The 17,206-nt window shown below is 37.8% G+C and overlaps 1 protein-coding gene across 8 annotated transcripts in view; it reads right to left on the bottom strand.

Moving 5' to 3' along the window:
* Window positions 1-17,206, bottom strand: part of MAP7 (microtubule associated protein 7) — a 116,718-nt gene that overhangs the window by 28,475 nt on the left and 71,037 nt on the right. For 6 of the 8 annotated variants that reach the window (XM_032983117.2, XM_032983120.2, XM_032983118.2 and 3 more), the window contains 5 exons: window positions 17,015-17,092; window positions 6,401-6,564; window positions 5,490-5,601; window positions 4,507-4,593; window positions 1,772-1,882 (listed from right to left, as the gene is read on the bottom strand). In XM_032983117.2, coding sequence (XP_032839008.2) covers window positions 1,772-1,882; window positions 4,507-4,593; window positions 5,490-5,601; window positions 6,401-6,564; window positions 17,015-17,092 — 552 coding nt within the window. The remainder of the gene's footprint in view (window positions 1-1,771; window positions 1,883-4,506; window positions 4,594-5,489; window positions 5,602-6,400; window positions 6,565-17,014; window positions 17,093-17,206) is intronic. The other 2 variants (XM_032983121.2, XM_032983122.2) reach the window with 1 other exon arrangement.

The raw sequence follows: 17,206 nt of genomic DNA, 5'->3' as shown, positions 1-17,206 counted from the left end.
CCAAAAAAAAAAAAAAAATCCTGTCGTTCAAATGGTAAAAAGGTGCTGCTTAACAGAAGACATGTTCTTGATGACAGCTATAAGCCACTTAAGGTAAGCTTATCATCCTCACTCATCTCCAGCTCCCTGTTTTGCAGGTAGGAGTATGCATTACAGACAGTGTGACTGGGTGCCCTCTAGAAGGTGAAATGGGGAGCAGACAGGTAGAGCCTTCCTTTAAGCATCTGCCTTAAGATGTTGAGGCCACTGGGGAGACCAGTGCCACTTCTCCAGGTACGTGCTCAGCTAGGTTCAGGTACATGACTTTGCAGAAGAAAGAAGGCATTTATAGTGTTTGGATTTGCTTTCTGTCTTCAAGACTGCAAAAGACATAAATTCTGAAGAAGTCTCTTTAATGAAAATGCCAAGCAAAGAATGCCTCAACATTTGAAGGTTTTGACATATGGCCATCACTTCCATATTCCTTCCCTTTCCCCACTGCTAGACTGCCTACTATTCAGTCTAACTTTTCCTGAATTTGAAATGGGTGGCAGAAACTGTAACACAATGAGCTGCAGTCCATGGGAGACTATCCTTCATATTTAATGCCTGCTGCTATCCACCATCCCAATCCCCGCAGCAAGATCCTTCCTCTAAGAAGCATCCCCTGCAAAGAACAGCAACCATCTGTAAAAATACATATATATATGCCTCATAAGTTAATAAAATTACAAGTGACCAAATTTCAACATTCAGAAGTAAAAAAATATTGGAGTTTTAGAATAAATTATTTCCTAATATAATGCTGTATTTTTCACAAGTTACTGGACTCTACAACTAGGTTAGCCTGCTAGGATTAACATGGCTCATCAAATCAACCAGATACACATGCACAAACACGCACATAAAACATGGCACTTAAGTTGCGACACACAAATAATGACATATACCAACCAGTTTTGTAACACAACCAAAATTCCATTCTGAAAATTTTTTAAAACATGCATTTATCTGGACTGAAATGGGACAGAACTTCTCATTCTCAGTAGAGGACACAAAAAATCCCTATCAAGTACTTTCCTGTAAAGCTCTTTGCACAAGTTATACAAGAGACATTATTTTATAAAACTTCTTTAAGTTCAATGCTTTAATGTCATAAATCCTCAGAGCAGAGGCAACAATTCAGCTTTGTTAATTTTTTTAAGAGCTTGATGGCTTATCATTTGTGCAGACTTGTAAACTTCAGAAACATACACTGAAATAAAGCAATCTTTGAAAAGTAACTGGACACAGAAGTCAATAAACAGACCATATGAAAAACACCCATACCTCTTCAGTAAAAATAATTGGAAATGGGGATAAAATAACTGCTTGAAAGCTTCATGCATCATGTTCTTAGATAATCAAGAACTACTACCAAGGAAGAAAGGAAAACAAAATAATGACAAAATGGCATAATGCAAATAAAAGGTCACACATGACTGCATGCACTATGTAGCGATGTATTCTTTCAATAGTTGTACCTCATTTACTAAAAACCTGACAGAAGCACTGCTTTTATCATTTGCTAAAGTAGGATTGTTTAGGTAAAGTTCTCGTTTTAAAAAACAAGAAATATGTATTTATTCTCACAGGAAAAAATGTTCAACCATTTACTTTTCACATTTGAAGCCTTTTCACTCCCACTTAGATGAAGTACAGAAAATGACTTCAGAACCTTGTTTTATGTGCAAAGTAATACATCGATATAGAACATTCTTTCTTGCATTTTTTTTTCTCTTTGAAACTGTACCTCTGTCTGGAGAATTTAGTAATGTTGCAGATGAGGAGGAGAGCCGCTTGTTAATGACTGGATCAACATGTTTCGAAAGGTTCATTGTTGAAACAGATCGCCTGTCTGGATCTAAAATAAATGGAGATAATGCTAATTGACAGCCCACATGCAGTAGTGCAAGTTCCTAGCTCACTAGTGGGAGGAGGAAAACATGACTAGGTCACTCCTGCTCTACCACAAGAACTTTCAAAATAGAATGGACTTCTCAGCAGACATTGTACAGGTGACTCAAAGACTCGGCACAAAACCATTTAAGTTTCAAATGTAAAATATTCTGTTAATTGATTGTCATTCATTCAGGTTGCAATCCAAGGACTTAATTGAGGATCTAAAAAGGATACTAGCAGACAAGATGATACTTCCTCGTTCCTTTCAATGTTCTCAGAAAAACCTTGTTCAGGAGAAGCATGAGAAATCTTCTCTCTTGTGCAGAGCAGCTGTGGCTGCCCCCTCCCTGGAAGGGTTCAAGGCCAGGCTGGACGGGGCTGGGAGCAACCTGGGCTGGGGGAAGGGGGCCCTGCCCCTGGCAGGGGGGTTGGAACTAGATGTTCATTAAGGTCCCTTCCAACCCAAACCATCCTGTGATTCTATGACTTCCAATTGAAAGCTTCAGGGAAGGACCAACATGTTTGGAAATGTGAGGTTATTAATAAAAAAACCTCTTAGCACCTGAATAAAAGGTGACATTTGACAGGGCGCTGTTACTAGGCAGAAGGTCAATATCATGACAATACAATGCTGAAAGATTAAGGGAAGTCTGATGCACAAGGGAAGCAAGGGTAAACACAGAAGGAGATAAAAGATTTAGTTAAAAAATCCCATGGTTGTGTATATGTGCTAAACTTCCCACCATTTTCTACCTGCTGTGTATGAAGTTGTAGTTAATCAAGCCAAAACAGCACACAGCTTAGCAGATAATGAAATGAGTCTCTGGGAAAGGCAAGAGAATGGCTTGTAATGCCCATGCTTTGAATGTAATAATAAAGGTTTTTATTTTGCTTTTAAGTTCTGTACCTTTTAGAGCAGTATTGCATCATTTGCCTGTGCAACTGCTGCAGAGTCAGCATCTGCACCCTACTGAGGGGGTGATGGTTATTTCAAGAATATAGATCACACACACTTTGTGCAGTTGTGTGTCACACAGAAGTCGCTATCAACGGCAGAAGAAGAGAAATGAGCTGAACAGGCCAGCTATATGCTTTCTGTTCTCTCTCTCAAAAAGAGCTACACGCATCAACTACGTGTCCTCCACTGCAAACTTCGGTTTGGAAATCTGATGTTCAGAAGATGTTGGGAGAGTCAATTCCACTTTTGCTTACATTTTATCATGTACCAAACCTCAGCAAAGCATTCAACAACATAGGGATTCTGATATGGAATGAGGCTTGAGCATATGCTTAAATGCTCTGCTGATTGATATTCTGTGTGTGCAAAAATATGCCCGCATACTAATTTGAAAGCAGACACAAACTTACGACACAACAAGAAGGTTGCTGAAATATTATCTGTAATTATTTGACAAGTGTATCAGCATTGCATTAAATGTATCATACCTAGTGCATTAAAGTATACTCACTGTGTACAAAAATTTTCATAGAAATACAGTGCCTGAAAAATGCCTTTACTTTCTCAAGATCTATGAACTATATAGGATTCACTGTAACTGGTTGGGGCAAAGAAAGATTCTCCCCTACCCTGTGTGATTATTGGATCACTTTGTCTAATGTTAGAATGACTCAGTGAGGGTATAGAACCAGCAAACTAGGTACTGAAAGGGAGATAAAACTCAGAAATGGGTTTTAAAAGGAGAAATCTAGATGTTATAGCTAAGAACACCACCTCTGTAGGCTTGCAAGATTACCTCACATTGATCTATGGCATATATTGAAGAGTGATGTGTGCAAGCCCGTACCAGGGTCGGGATACTCAGGCTTCACATGTGACAGATCTTTGCCAGAACAATACTTGTGGGAATGGGATGGGGATTCTGATCTCTTACACCTAATCCATAGCTGAGAAAATGTATAGTGTATCAGTACAGCCAAAGTTTCTACATTTGGCATAAAGGATGTACTACATAAAACAGCTTTCTGAAGATGACAAATGACAATATGAAAAATCACCTCTTCTGTTTGGCATGCCAAAATTTCTCTTGTGTCTATGAACATTATTTGAATGAATAAAATTCAGAATGAGGATTTGTGTGTAAGTGTTGGCAATATGCATCCTATAAATATAGAATAGGCCAAATGCAATTCATTGCCTAGAATATTGCTGGTTTCTTTGCTCTAAAAAAAGAATTAAAATATCCACAAGCAACACATCAGCCAATGCATCTGGTTATATGTCTGTGCTCATGTGCAAAATAATTGTAAATCCAGTGTATATATAATATGCCAAAATGGATTTAGAAAAGACCTAAATATTCAAATGGTTCTCCCTGAATTCCAGTAGACAGACTATTAGGCTTCATCCCAGTGAATTGTGCCAAATCTTTAGAGTCAGCCAGCAGTAACTCTGCATATTAAAAATAAATAATAATGAAAAAATCTGGTACTAACAACAGTTCTAATCTATCAGCATGATGTTAAGCATGCATTGCAACTACATGAGGGTGGTTTAGTTACTGATGATCTCGTTTCCTGAGAACTAGCTATGGGTAAAGGAATCAGCAAACCACAGCAATTATGTACCAGGTTTTCTAGCACCACCCAGAGATCTGAAGTGGTGCTCCAGGCCTGCTAAATCGAGAAAGGTGAATGATGATTCAAAAAAATAACCTAGGGACAGAATGCAAGACAATGATTTTTCACAGTAAAAAAAAAAAAAAAAAAAATCAATTAAGTTATACAGAGTTAAGCAAAAAAGTAACCTTTTATGAAAAATAACTGTTTATTGAACTTATATATGACAAAGATTTCAGAGCATTCTTTTCTCAACTTTTTTCTTTTTCTCCTTGATGAAAGGTTGGACACATTGAAATGTATATGTTAGAGTAGGAAGAGAAGAACTCCAAGTACCACTTTCTGGTGAAAGAAACAAAGGACAAGGTCTCTTTTTTGGGTTTGAGTCATATTTAACAGGGCAATACACATTAATGATTGGGAGAGTAAGTTACAGAAGATAATAGGGGAAAAAAAGCATATTGCTAAAATCCATTTAATTTGCCCTCCTTTAAGCTTTTCTAGGGAAAAAAAGGGACTTCTACCTCCCAAAATATCTGCACAAGGTACAGACAGCTTATTACAAAGAACAATTTTTCTTCCTTGTCTCTGTTTTAATCTCTGTATTTGGTCATTTCCAGCAGACCTATTTTTTGAGCCATGATATTTAGCATTTGCACACTGTAGCTCCTATCACAAGATTGACACAGCACAAGCACACCCACACACACAAACAAGAGCAAGGCAGCAGAAGCAAGAAGCTGTAGCAAGATAGAGTCACAGAATTAGTCAACTCCTGAAACAAGTTTTAACTTTTGTTCAGATTTCTCCTTGTTACCTTTTTGCTACACAAGAATGTCAGAAACATGCCATTGCTAGCAATATTAAAACCAAGAGCAAATAATTTAAACCAGCATACACCAGAACATCCTTCCCTTTAGCAGAAGCAAAAGAAATTCCAGTTAACTGGCAGGGCAGGGAAACTGGCTAGCAAACCAAGCCTCCCTCTTTACCTGTGTTATTAATGCGGTTATGTAGTGCTCCTCCCCAGGACCACCTGTTCTGCTTTTGTTTTGGCTTCTGGCTTCTTTCAATCGTGCGACGTACAACAGCTTCATGTCGTTCCTTAAGTACAACAGGATAATACATTTGGATACTATTGCGTTTTTAACTTAATCTTCTCACCAAACCCTGCTACCCTCCACACGGACAAAAACTAGCAAGCATCTTGGAGTTGTGTTCAAACTTATGTGCTGCCTACTACAACACACACTAGAATAGGATTAAGCAGCAATTAAGGCATAAATTAAAATATTAACTGTAATTCTGAAAAGATAAGATCTGTTTGAGACCTGCAGAGAAAAAACAGTGGCCCTGTTATGGCAGCCACTACACAAACACAAACTAGGGCTACTTCCCACCTTGTAGCTCCCACCTACTAAATACCAGAACAGTGGGAGAGATACGAAACAAACAAAAAGAATGAGCTGACTTACGTAGGATCACACTGCACATAGTTCCCAGATTAACCGAGACAAATCTTCCAAGAGCATATTTCACTATACACTCACTCTCTTCAAGGTTTTGTTAGGGCAACTAATGTTTAGCTACCCCTATACTGAATGGCCAGGAATTAACAGATAACCATACAAAACCAACCCAGTCTGTACTTTTCTGCAGGAGTTTGTGCAGTGCTATACACTGTAACTCGGACATGCTCAACTTAACTGCATTTGATTCATAAAGGGCTCTTTAAGAACTAGTATCTGTGCAAGTAAGGCTTAAAATCCTCTTCCACATGCTCGCTCATACTGACCATGACTTTTGTTGCATTCTTTCCATCAGAAAGAAAAAGTTTGATAGTATATCATATATCTTATGGTAAAAGCAAGCTGAAAAGTGTTTTCATGACATTTATTCTTACCTTATCTTCCTCTATTCTCTGCCTTCGCTTTTCCTCTACGGCAGCTCGTCTTCTCTCTTCCTTTAATCTCTGCTCTTCTAGCTTCTTTCTGCGTTCCTCTAGGTGTTTTTCATAATGTTGCCGGGCTCTCTCTTCTCTTTCTAACCAGACGGATTCTCTTGCAGCTGTGAGAAAAATCAGAAATAAAAGTATTAACATGCCATATGCGATGAAGTTTTTAATACAATTTGAATAACCAAACTTTTGAACTCATTTTCTTAAGACCCACATAATATCCTAATTTCTTCTCTTGTATTAAGACATCATGTACCCTGGTCACATTAATTTAATTTCATCTCAATCTACTTACTTTGAATTGCCACCAGAAATAGTTAAATTATTTGAGCATATGGTTTCTATGTGGAAGAAAGGATTTTTTTGTTAGTTTAAAACACCTAAAGTCGGGTGTATGTGAACACAGTTCTGTTGCATAAAACATGGTAATTCACTGTAATCTTTTACAGTAAAAGAAAGATAAAAAAAAGATAAAACTATCACCACTATATACCTTTACTGATCAATACAGATCTCTTATGATAGGAGTGGCTGGGATAACAATTCTAGCACTTGCACTGTTAGACATACCAACAGCTGACCAGAAGGAAACAAGTTACCCACTCATCAGTGAAGTCAGTCTAAAGGTGAACTTTAATCTGTCCTATACATCCACTGCTGCACAGCTCCAAACAACTTGTTTCAGAAGTGCTAATAAAGACAAATCAAGAAGCACTATGTGAAACAGTTCGCTCCCAACCAGGGTCTGAATTTTCATGAAGGTACTATCTGGAACACAGGCTCAAACTGCAGTCCAGCATGAGACCATTTATATGATACTCTGAACCCTCTCCCCATTGCTGTCTTGAAAGCTTCAGGTCCCAGAAATATTTTTGTTGTAGAAAAAACCTGTTGCTTGCTTTTTAAAAATCTCAGACATTGGATACCTCTGGATCTGCATGAACTGACAGATGGGATTGCAGGAAGAGTTGTACGCAATGGCCACAAGACAACCATCACCAAGAACCTTATTAGAAAACCATACACAGAAGGAGCTCATTGATAACTCAGCAGCAACAGGGAACAAGGACAACAAAGCATCAAAAAGACTTTCAGTTTCCAAGGCCAGCAACGTAAGGAAGTTCTCTACCTAGGTCTGAGACAATGTTTTTTTAAATTCAATGTAGGAAAAAAAAAAAAAAAAAAAGAAGAGAGCCTATTGTTATAATCATGTATTCTAGAAAAGCAACTCCAACCTTCAGTTAGCAAATATATTTGTATTGTTTCACGCAATCACATACCAAAACCCAAAAACCCCGAATGCTTCTAGATGTTCAGAGCAGGCATTGCAATAACTTCCTATAATGCTAGGACTCACCTTCCCAAACTGCTCTTCTGCACTCTTCCACCTAATCAAACAAATCCCACTTCACTTAATGAAGAACTCTGTACTCTAAACCTTATGTACTTGCACATGCAATCTCATGAAAAATCTCTACTCTGAGTAGAGCAGTTCATATGTAGAGCATCTCCCTTAAGGAAACAGATCTCTACCACTTCAGATGTCAAAAACTTTTCTGAGAAAAGCAAACAGTGTGCTAGTGTGGGATACAAACTAGCAGAGAGACATTTGTTCAGCAGCTACAAGCAGCCATAAGACAATTTCTGGGCAAGATGCGTGAAAGTTCAGCAAGATGTTTGCAGAAAACTTATCATAGCCAGAACAATTACAACAACAAGGAATGGTACAGTTGCTTAGATAATTACTAACAATAGGTGTGAGGAAGTGACACCTACAAATGTGAAATACTAGTGCAAGAGCCAGCAGAAGTGTTATAGAAACACTTTTCTATGATAAAAGTGACTTGAAGGAGAAACATAAACGGCAGATTAAGGCAGAAAATAGCAGAATATGGCAGAAAAAGCAGTTTCCAGGCCAACCAAAACCTGCACAGGCTCCTTCTTCTTATCTAACCTTATGACATAACAAAATAGAGCCAAAATTGGTGTTCCAAATGCAAGACTAATTTGCACCCTGCGTGCATTTATCTTGTTTTCTTCAGTAAATAAGAGTAACATTTTACAAAAACAGCAACTCAGTTAATTTCAACTACTTTTTTTAAAAAATAAAAAAAATACTTATTATCTTTAATATCATCTGAAACCTTGCAAAAGACATTTCTAAAGTGCTTACACTTAAAGGGGAAAAAAATAAAGCATATCATTAATCTCTGAATTCTGTACTGCAAACTTTTCATGTTAACACCTTCTTTCTCCTGAACCTTTGATGAAAATTTCAGAGAAAGTTAACACTTATTATTACAGGATAGAACCACTTCAGATCTCCCTATTGAAAACACACGTATTTAAAAATTTTATGATCTTCTACCCATTTTGGTGAGCTTTCATGACCATTTTAACCAATGTGCTGGCTGACACCAAGAGGAGCCGCATTTGCCCTCCTCTAAGCCCGGGGTTTGTATGCCTCCTCCCCATGCTGACAATGTTGCTCGTGGGACTGAGATCAGATGGATTAAAGAAACAATTTGGTTAAAACCAGGTTTCTTCCATGCCTTTTGGGGTTTAGGGTGTTCTGAAACCAGAGGAAGCCTCAGGCAGAAACGGGACTGCTGGGCAGGGCAGCCTGCCTGAGCTCTCCTGAAGTGAGACTGGGCTAAATGGTGAATTTGACAGTGATCTAAGGAAACATTAACCAGATGTCTACCCCCCCCTCAGGAAACATTGCACCCCCACCCTCAGGAAACATGTTTATAACTTAAATGCCATTCCTGAAGAATATGGTTTTACTCTCCCCTTCTGTTCTTTCTGTGTAATTACTTCTTGTGAAACTTTTCCTGCTAGATTTCATCTTCAGAATTGTTTCCTATTTAAGTCTACTGTTATGTTTCATTTCTGATACATAAATGCTTAGAGGGTTTGTTTCAGTTCTGCAGACAGCATTGCACAGATACATACAGAAGCAGAGTTTATAATCCTTTAACTTTAAAAAGGTATATGATTCTTATGGACCTATTTTATTCTAACATGCACAAACCATAACAAGTAGTCTTGATTTCCAGTCTTTCTTATTTGTCTATCTGTAGATGTCACAGAAATGGATCATGAAAAAAAAAATCAGAATCATTCCCTATCCTCCTCTTAAAAGGAAATCTGGAGTCCTTTTCATTTATTGCATGCAAAATTTGCATAATTTGAACTTTTTTATAAGCTTTACCTTGCCTAGCTAACCATTCCAGAGTGGAACTAGATTCTTCCCTTATGCAACATCATATGTTTGCAATCTAAATTAGACCCACCTTCACACCAGAACTGCTCTAGACTCTTAAGTATCCTGTTACAATGGTGCTATACAAATGAATTTAAAAAAAAAAAAAACACCAAAAACCAATGCACACACTGTTACATAGATCCTGAACACACTAAGTAACCCAAACAATGTAGTAGTTCAAAACTGGAATTCAGTCACACCATTTTGCAGAAGTTTTGAAACATTCATTTCCTTTGAAAAAGCTAAGAGTACCTAAGGAGCTTGGTAGCACATACCTCATGGAAGTCCATCTAGCTGCAGCACATTGGCTTTTACTCAAGTCACTTACATACTCTAATGATCATAGCACGACAAGCCGGTGCTGTGACCCAAAAGACTTCCACAGATCCTGAGATCAACTGGATCTTTTGTGCCCAGAATCTCCTTACTATGGCAACACAGCATGAAAAGACTCTGGTTCTCTACTGAAAATAAAGCACTTCCCAAAGGATATGGGAAATTAAGAAAAGCAAACAACAAAAAACCCAACAACTTTCTTAACTGATGTTGGAATATTAATTTGCCTGTAAAAGACATGGAGATTGATTGTTCTTTGTCATTAATGTAAATGGTTAGACATTCTTGGGGCATTATTTTTGGTGATTTCCACAGGCTTCAGTCTGTCATGTAGTTTAGAAAAAGTAATGAAAATAGTATATTTGAACTTTCAGGAGTAAATTCAGGAAGAGAAGGCTGGAAACATTCTTGTGTTTTGGTATGTAAGAGAGTTAACTTCCACATACACTCTCACTGCTGGGAAGTAATCTTCAGCTTTCTGCTCCTCTGAGAAGGGAGGATAAAATCATACTTTTGTAATAAGGAAAGACAGACCAATAATGGAAACACACATTAGTGATAGATTAACCAAGGCAAATGGAAACGTTAGCCTGAAATAAGTTCTAACAAAAGAAATAGATCTGATTTCAAACAAATATATAAGCTACCTCTGTCCATCAGGCAAAAGGCAGCAGAAAATATACACCTATCTGTTAACATAAGGAAGCTACTAATTTTACGGTGGACCAAGTATTTGTACATAAAAGCACAATTTCGGATGCGTCTGTTTTCTGAGAAAAAGTATAGTATCTATTTTCATGAATTGAACTTTTTTGCAGATAGGGAAATAATATTTCCTCCCTTTACATTTTAATTATTTTATTTTTAAGTATTAACTCCTACATTTTCTCTTATTAAAGAATCAAACGACAATATCTGCTCTGTGTTCACTGCTTCCTATACGAACTACTGACATTTTTGCATGAACTTAAGGGGTCAGTTTTTGCCACCTACAAGGTAGGTATATGCAGTAACATCATTTAGTGTCCTTAGGTATATGACAGTATCTTCAGGAAAAATAAAAAGTTTAAAGTAACATCTTTTTATTTCACTCTCATGTCCCTATTTATGAATTTGCAGAAACTTTTTTTCTGCTACCCCAGACAGAAATTAACAAATTGTATTCTAAAGTAAAAATTGAAGTTCACTCAAGGGTTAAAAAAAAGCCTACTCTAGAGGTAAAAATTAGGGATATTAAGCCCTATCCTGAATTCATAGGTGTGCTTGTAGAAGCACAGCAAGCTGTCTCTCATATAGACGCATACATCAAATGCCTTGTTGATAGAAGGAGTCAGCAGATGAGCCTGCAGGAAATGGAAGATACCACTAAAAGGTCTGATCAACTTCAAAGAGCAGCTGATTTGCAGGATGTGGATGGGGAAAATACCCAGTTTTATGACGGCTCCTCCAGAAGCTAAGCTTAGAGCTATGGCCTGTAACTGAGCCAATGCTGGGCTCCAGTATGGGTATGGTTCAATGAACAGGCTTTCTCTTGGGGCTGAGCCCTAGCAACTTCATGATACTTCTCTCCCTTGTAATAACACATTGTCTGACAACATGCAAGAATCAGTCAAAGAAAGCTTGGCTGCCATTCAAATAGTACCTGCATGCTGAAAACTTAAGTGGCATAGGGAACATTTACACTGAAGCTGGAAAATACCAAGAAAACTCAGCCTGATCTTTATTCTATCTTATTCCTTAGTATGATCTATAGGTTTGAACACAATCATGTGATACAAGGACACAAATTAGAGCATAAAAACAAGATTCAGAAATTGAGCCCTAGATATGCTGTTAATATGTTCTGCTTGTTTGCAAACTAGTAATGCTGGATTAGATTACAAAGCAACATAATTAAGGCTGTATTTCTGACACCTCTAAGGTGAGTAACAGAGCAAAAGAAAACAAGGTCAATCAAGAAAGAAATATTCCAATATTAAGAGACACATAAGACTTGAAACCAATCAATTTTACACTAGAATTAACTAATTTAACATGGGAGATGCTAGCTGCAAACCATGCATGTTTCTTTTGTGGAAATCATTTTGTAGTTTCTTTCCCCAGTCATGCACACAGACAGAGAACCATTCTTTGCAGGGGTTTTAGGCTGTGAGGGAAGGAGGAGCATGCATTAAGTGTCAAAGCCTCTGTTTTCTGTTTATCCATGTGAAGCAAGGGATGTCCCCGCAGCTCCTCCTTTGCCATTCCTTCTGCTGTCTCTTCACTTTAGTCCTTTTTTCTTCTGGTTTACCGTCTATATAAAAGCAAATCAGTCTAGCACTGCACTTTCTCAGTCTGCCTTTTGCATCCACCTTGGACAGACAGACAGCTCACCTGAGTAAAGATCCTACAGTCTGTCAATCTTTCGAGCCTTTATCTTTTCTGACTTTAAAGCACTGACCTCAGCAATAGCTTTTCTCCTCTGACCGCTGTTTCACCTTTCCTCACTGCCAGCTCCGCACTGTCTGAGACTGTGATTGCCTCCTTGCTGCATTAGCAGAAAAATGGATCAGTGATGCTTTAACCATACCTAAAAATGGAGAAGTTCCACAGAAATGGCTGACTGAATGAATGCGAAGGTGAACTTCAGAGCTGTAATTAAAGATGAAGTTAATGTTAGATTCTCTAAGCCAACCTTTCCCTGGTAACCATGCTCTGAGGGACCTTCAGCACAGAAATTTTTAAACTAATCTTCCTTAAAAATTGTTTTCTTGTTTTATAAAGCCTTCTGGCACTCAATTCCTCTGAGGACATCCCAAAATGATTCATATACTAGGATCACTGATTCCCAGTTTCTGTGGGGCTTCTGACTGTGGAAGTGTCAGATAAAGTTCTGTTCCCAACTGCCAGAGAAGGGAATAAGCTAGAAGGAATTCACTGACAGAAAAACATTTGTAGTTTTCATTAATGTCATATTTTGTCAATGATCACTTTCAAACAGGAGAGGAATATGTATCATAATGTGATCTTTAAAATAATATTTTAATGCTTATGGATTGTAACTATTAAGAATTGAATGGATTTAGCCAACCTGAAACTCAGACATATTCTAAAAACTATGATTAATAACACATTTCCTTAAATAAAGAGTTAAGTCAGATGGCAGGATTATCATCTTTTGTTCCCAATGCCAGAAACTAAATGAGCCATGTGTCCTTGTCAGGATCATAATTGTGATTTAAAAAGGTCAGTCTTCAAACAGGATTAGCGTAGATAAAACATGCACAGATGTAAGACTTAAAATGGTTTTCTCAAGAATCAGGTACTGAGATACTGTGAAGTAAAGGCAAGAAATCCTCAGCTCTTCCTCTCTGCTAGGCCATTAAGGCTATCAGAATTAAACCCATTTTAAAATCCCAGTAACATTCCCTGTTGAAAAACACATTTTAATTTTTCTTTCCAGTTATGGAGATCCAGGTCTATAATAATAAACGGAACATGCCAGAGACTAACTGGCACAGAACAACTTTCAGCTGTACTACTGAACTTCTACCCTCCAAAATGGTGACAGTACTCAGTCAACACATGAGGGAAAGACCATGGGCCTCCCCTGCAAATTCCCAAACCTTGTCTGGGAATCAGCAAGATGACAGCTAGTTGGTTGGAGCCAAAACCCTGCTAGGAGCCATCGTAACAGTTTCATAGCAAGAACAATCGAGTTTCAGCACCAGGGAATGCTCTTCAGCCCTGTTTTATTTGCCAGTACAGATACAACCAATATGCCAGAGTTGAGGATGAAGCCCCCCTACTGAAAAAGCAGTAGCTTTTATTAAGCTTCTCCAGTTTGACCAGGCCATTTACCATGTTTGCCTCCACAGACAACTCAGTACTGATGTGTGCCTCCAGTGTCAAACTTAGCCAGTCAGCCTAACACAGGCAAAGGAACCACAGTGCTGAGCTGCAGCCAGGGGAAGCATCTGTCCTCTAAAAACAGCCCCATTTGACAGCTATGACCCTCACCTACCATCACCTCTCTTGGGTTTCCCATCCTGCACGACCCAAGAGGATTAGCCCCACACAGAGAGATCCGATACTGATATTTTAAAGGACTGCTGTGAACTTCATGCATAGGCACTGTGGGAAGGAGTGCTAACAGAGACAGCACAAAATGAAAACAAGATTACTAAAGAGCAAGTGACACATTGGAAGCGTTGTTTATAGAATCAAGTAAAGACTACCCTAATAATCCCTTACGGGTCTGAATGCACGTATCAACAAGTAATACACACATTACCAAATGGTCAGGGGAATAAAAAACTTGAAGCAAGGCTAGGAAGCAATTCCCTTATTTCCACCCATGTGAAAAGGCAAGTCTAAGAGTAAAGCTAAAAAACCAATATCCAACACAAATTATTAGCCATGGAAAACATGAGTTGCATAGAAAAAAGCCAAAGAATTAATCTTTCAGAAGTGTTGGGATGGCATTTCAAAAGCAATGCCTTTCCTACAGTGAAGGAACTAAAAAATCCTTCCTTCTTGATGGGGTGAGATTAGCCAAAATGGCATATGTGTCCCTCTATGCCTTCCACATTTTCTAAAGAAATTTCCAAAACTAGATATGAATATACTAGGATGAAAGGGGAAATTTTGTAGAAGTTTTTTTACTCTTTTCAATTAGGTAGCATAACATGATCCTCAAGATACAGCAGATAACAACAGTCTCACTACACATATGCTATATGTATCCAGACAACAAAAATGACATCACTCATTTTTCCTACTTGCTAAATTCTCATTTAAAAAGCTAAAGGGTAGACACACCCAAGTGTGGGAAATAGAGTGACACTGCTAAAATGCCACTGCCAGGTGTAAGCAAATCCTCAAGATTGCAGAGCACATACTGACCCGTCATACCACAGTGAAAGCCACATCTATCACAGTACAGTGGAACTTCAAAAAAATTAAAGCTTGAGAATAAACAAAAGCAGGGGAAAAAGAGGTAACACCTTGTAACATCAGAACACTGACCAATAAACACAATAATTATTGAACTGGTACTCCACATGATCTCAACAGAAGGGCCAAACAACTTAATTTTCATGAAAAGATGGATAACACTACCTCCTGCGGTTCAAGTTGCTTAAAGTACAAAATGAAATTGTTAAAGATTACTACCAGCTCTATACCTACAGGATTGCATGCTGCCTTTTCGGGGGGAGCAGAAAATAATTTCACCTGAGGTATGACTTAAATTTTCAACTTCTGCTTAAAAAGAAGCCTTTGATTCAGGGGATCTGTCAAGTTTAGCAAAAGGAGAGGAATGAAGTTTAAATCCAACTTAATTCCATAAAAAAAATAAATTCCTTCAGTTGCTTTACTGCATGGATGATGTCCCAGTATTAACAAAATTCAACTCTAATTTTCAGTGAGACACATTTATGTAACAACGTTATACAACTTGATGTTTAAGATAGACAGCTTAGGCATTTCTTTGCTATGGTTCACATGACATGAGTGACTGATTATCTAGGTTCTGCACTACAAAAAACAAAGCTTGCATGCCATTGTAAAAATCATTGCCTTGCTGTACTGGAACACAAATCTCAAGAGACAGCTCCTACATCATAATGTTAGCAGACAAATATACAGATGAAAGTAAAATACAAGTTTCAATTTTCTTGTTAGTTTAAAATAATTCTCCATGCAGGAACACACAATACACTTATACATCATGGGGATGTGCAGAACTCACATGAAGGATTCCACGTCAACTTAAAAAAAAAACTACTGTTTGATGTTGCTTTTAAAATATGTCACATAAAATGACACAATTCTCAACAGAAGTCATGTCCTTCCAGTAACAGATATTCATTTATCAATAGCTAGAAAAATCCGAGTTCAGGAAAACTTAAGGAAAACATCTCTCTGCACTTGAGTAAAGCATTGTTACTACACAAGGATCAAATCTGAAAAAATAATAAATTCAAGACATGAAAGTGTCATCTATGACAGATTAATTAAAATGGACCAGTAACCTCCATTTGCTCTGGAACCTGAAGAAACTAAGCCTATGTATACCATCAACCTCAACTCCAGGAGCAGCTTTTTAGGGATTGGCAAACATCCTGTCACGTTATCCCCTTGAACAAGCCAAAACCAAAGCTTTCTTTTTCCCCTCCAAAACAACCATAATGATTCACGCATGTCTAGTACAATGATATAAGGTGCTGTAAAGAAGGAAGGATATTAATGCTATTAAGACCTAGATGGCAATAAATCATGGCTCCCCAGGTTTGAAAAAGCAGCATAACTCTGGCTGGAGTTATGATGTAGTTCTATAAACTTACAGAAGCTAGAAAATGGAAATAAAGAACTTCTGTTTCTCCAGCTGTAAGAACAACGTAGCATCCAAATCAGGGTGAATGTGTGAAAAAAAAAAAAAAAGGAAGAGGAAATACTTGTGCTCCCCACCCTCCCAACTGCCACAGAAAGTTGTCGCAGCCAAGCATATAAATAGTTTTCAGAAAGCCATCAATGTGGCTTTGCATAATTCTATAATTCTCTCACCACCATACTCAGTACACTGCCCAGCACTTGTGCTTGTTAAGTAACCTTCACCTTCACTATTCACTTCAATAGTGTCATACACGCTTATGCATGGGTGACATTTTATAAGATATCAAGCACATCTATTTGACACCTCCTATTTGACCTGAAAAAAAAACAAGTTTAGACAGAAAAATTCAAACCATACATTGGCAACGTATTCTACAATTCTATTTTATGGCAATAAAGGATGTACTCAACATATTAAGTAACCTAATCTTACTTGGTAAAATATTCTAAAGCTTAAAAATTCCATTTACATCAGTGAAGCTTCCTTGTATGATTTCAGAAATCAACCCATTTTTCATTCATATTCACAAAAGCAAGAAGTATGTGACAGATAGAGCGATGATGAATCGAGTAGGTTTTACCTAGCTGTTTTTCTCGTTCTTCTCTCCGTTCTCTAGCAAGCCGTTGCCTGTCATCAACCCTTAGTATTGTTGGATGATCTGCAAATCCAGGGAAGGGGAAAAATATTAGGCTTATAGCATAAAATCAAACAGTATCATAAACAAGCTTTAGGGGATTAACCAAACAACTGTAGTTATTTCAAGATAGATCAC

The sequence above is a fragment of the Tyto alba genome, unplaced genomic scaffold, assembly GCF_018691265.1.
Source record: "Tyto alba isolate M040663 unplaced genomic scaffold, T.alba_DEE_v4.0 Super-Scaffold_22, whole genome shotgun sequence".
NCBI lineage: Eukaryota > Metazoa > Chordata > Aves > Strigiformes > Tytonidae > Tyto > Tyto alba.
The sequence above is the reverse complement of the archived record's forward strand: the minus strand, read 5'-3'. Positions and strand labels throughout refer to the sequence as shown.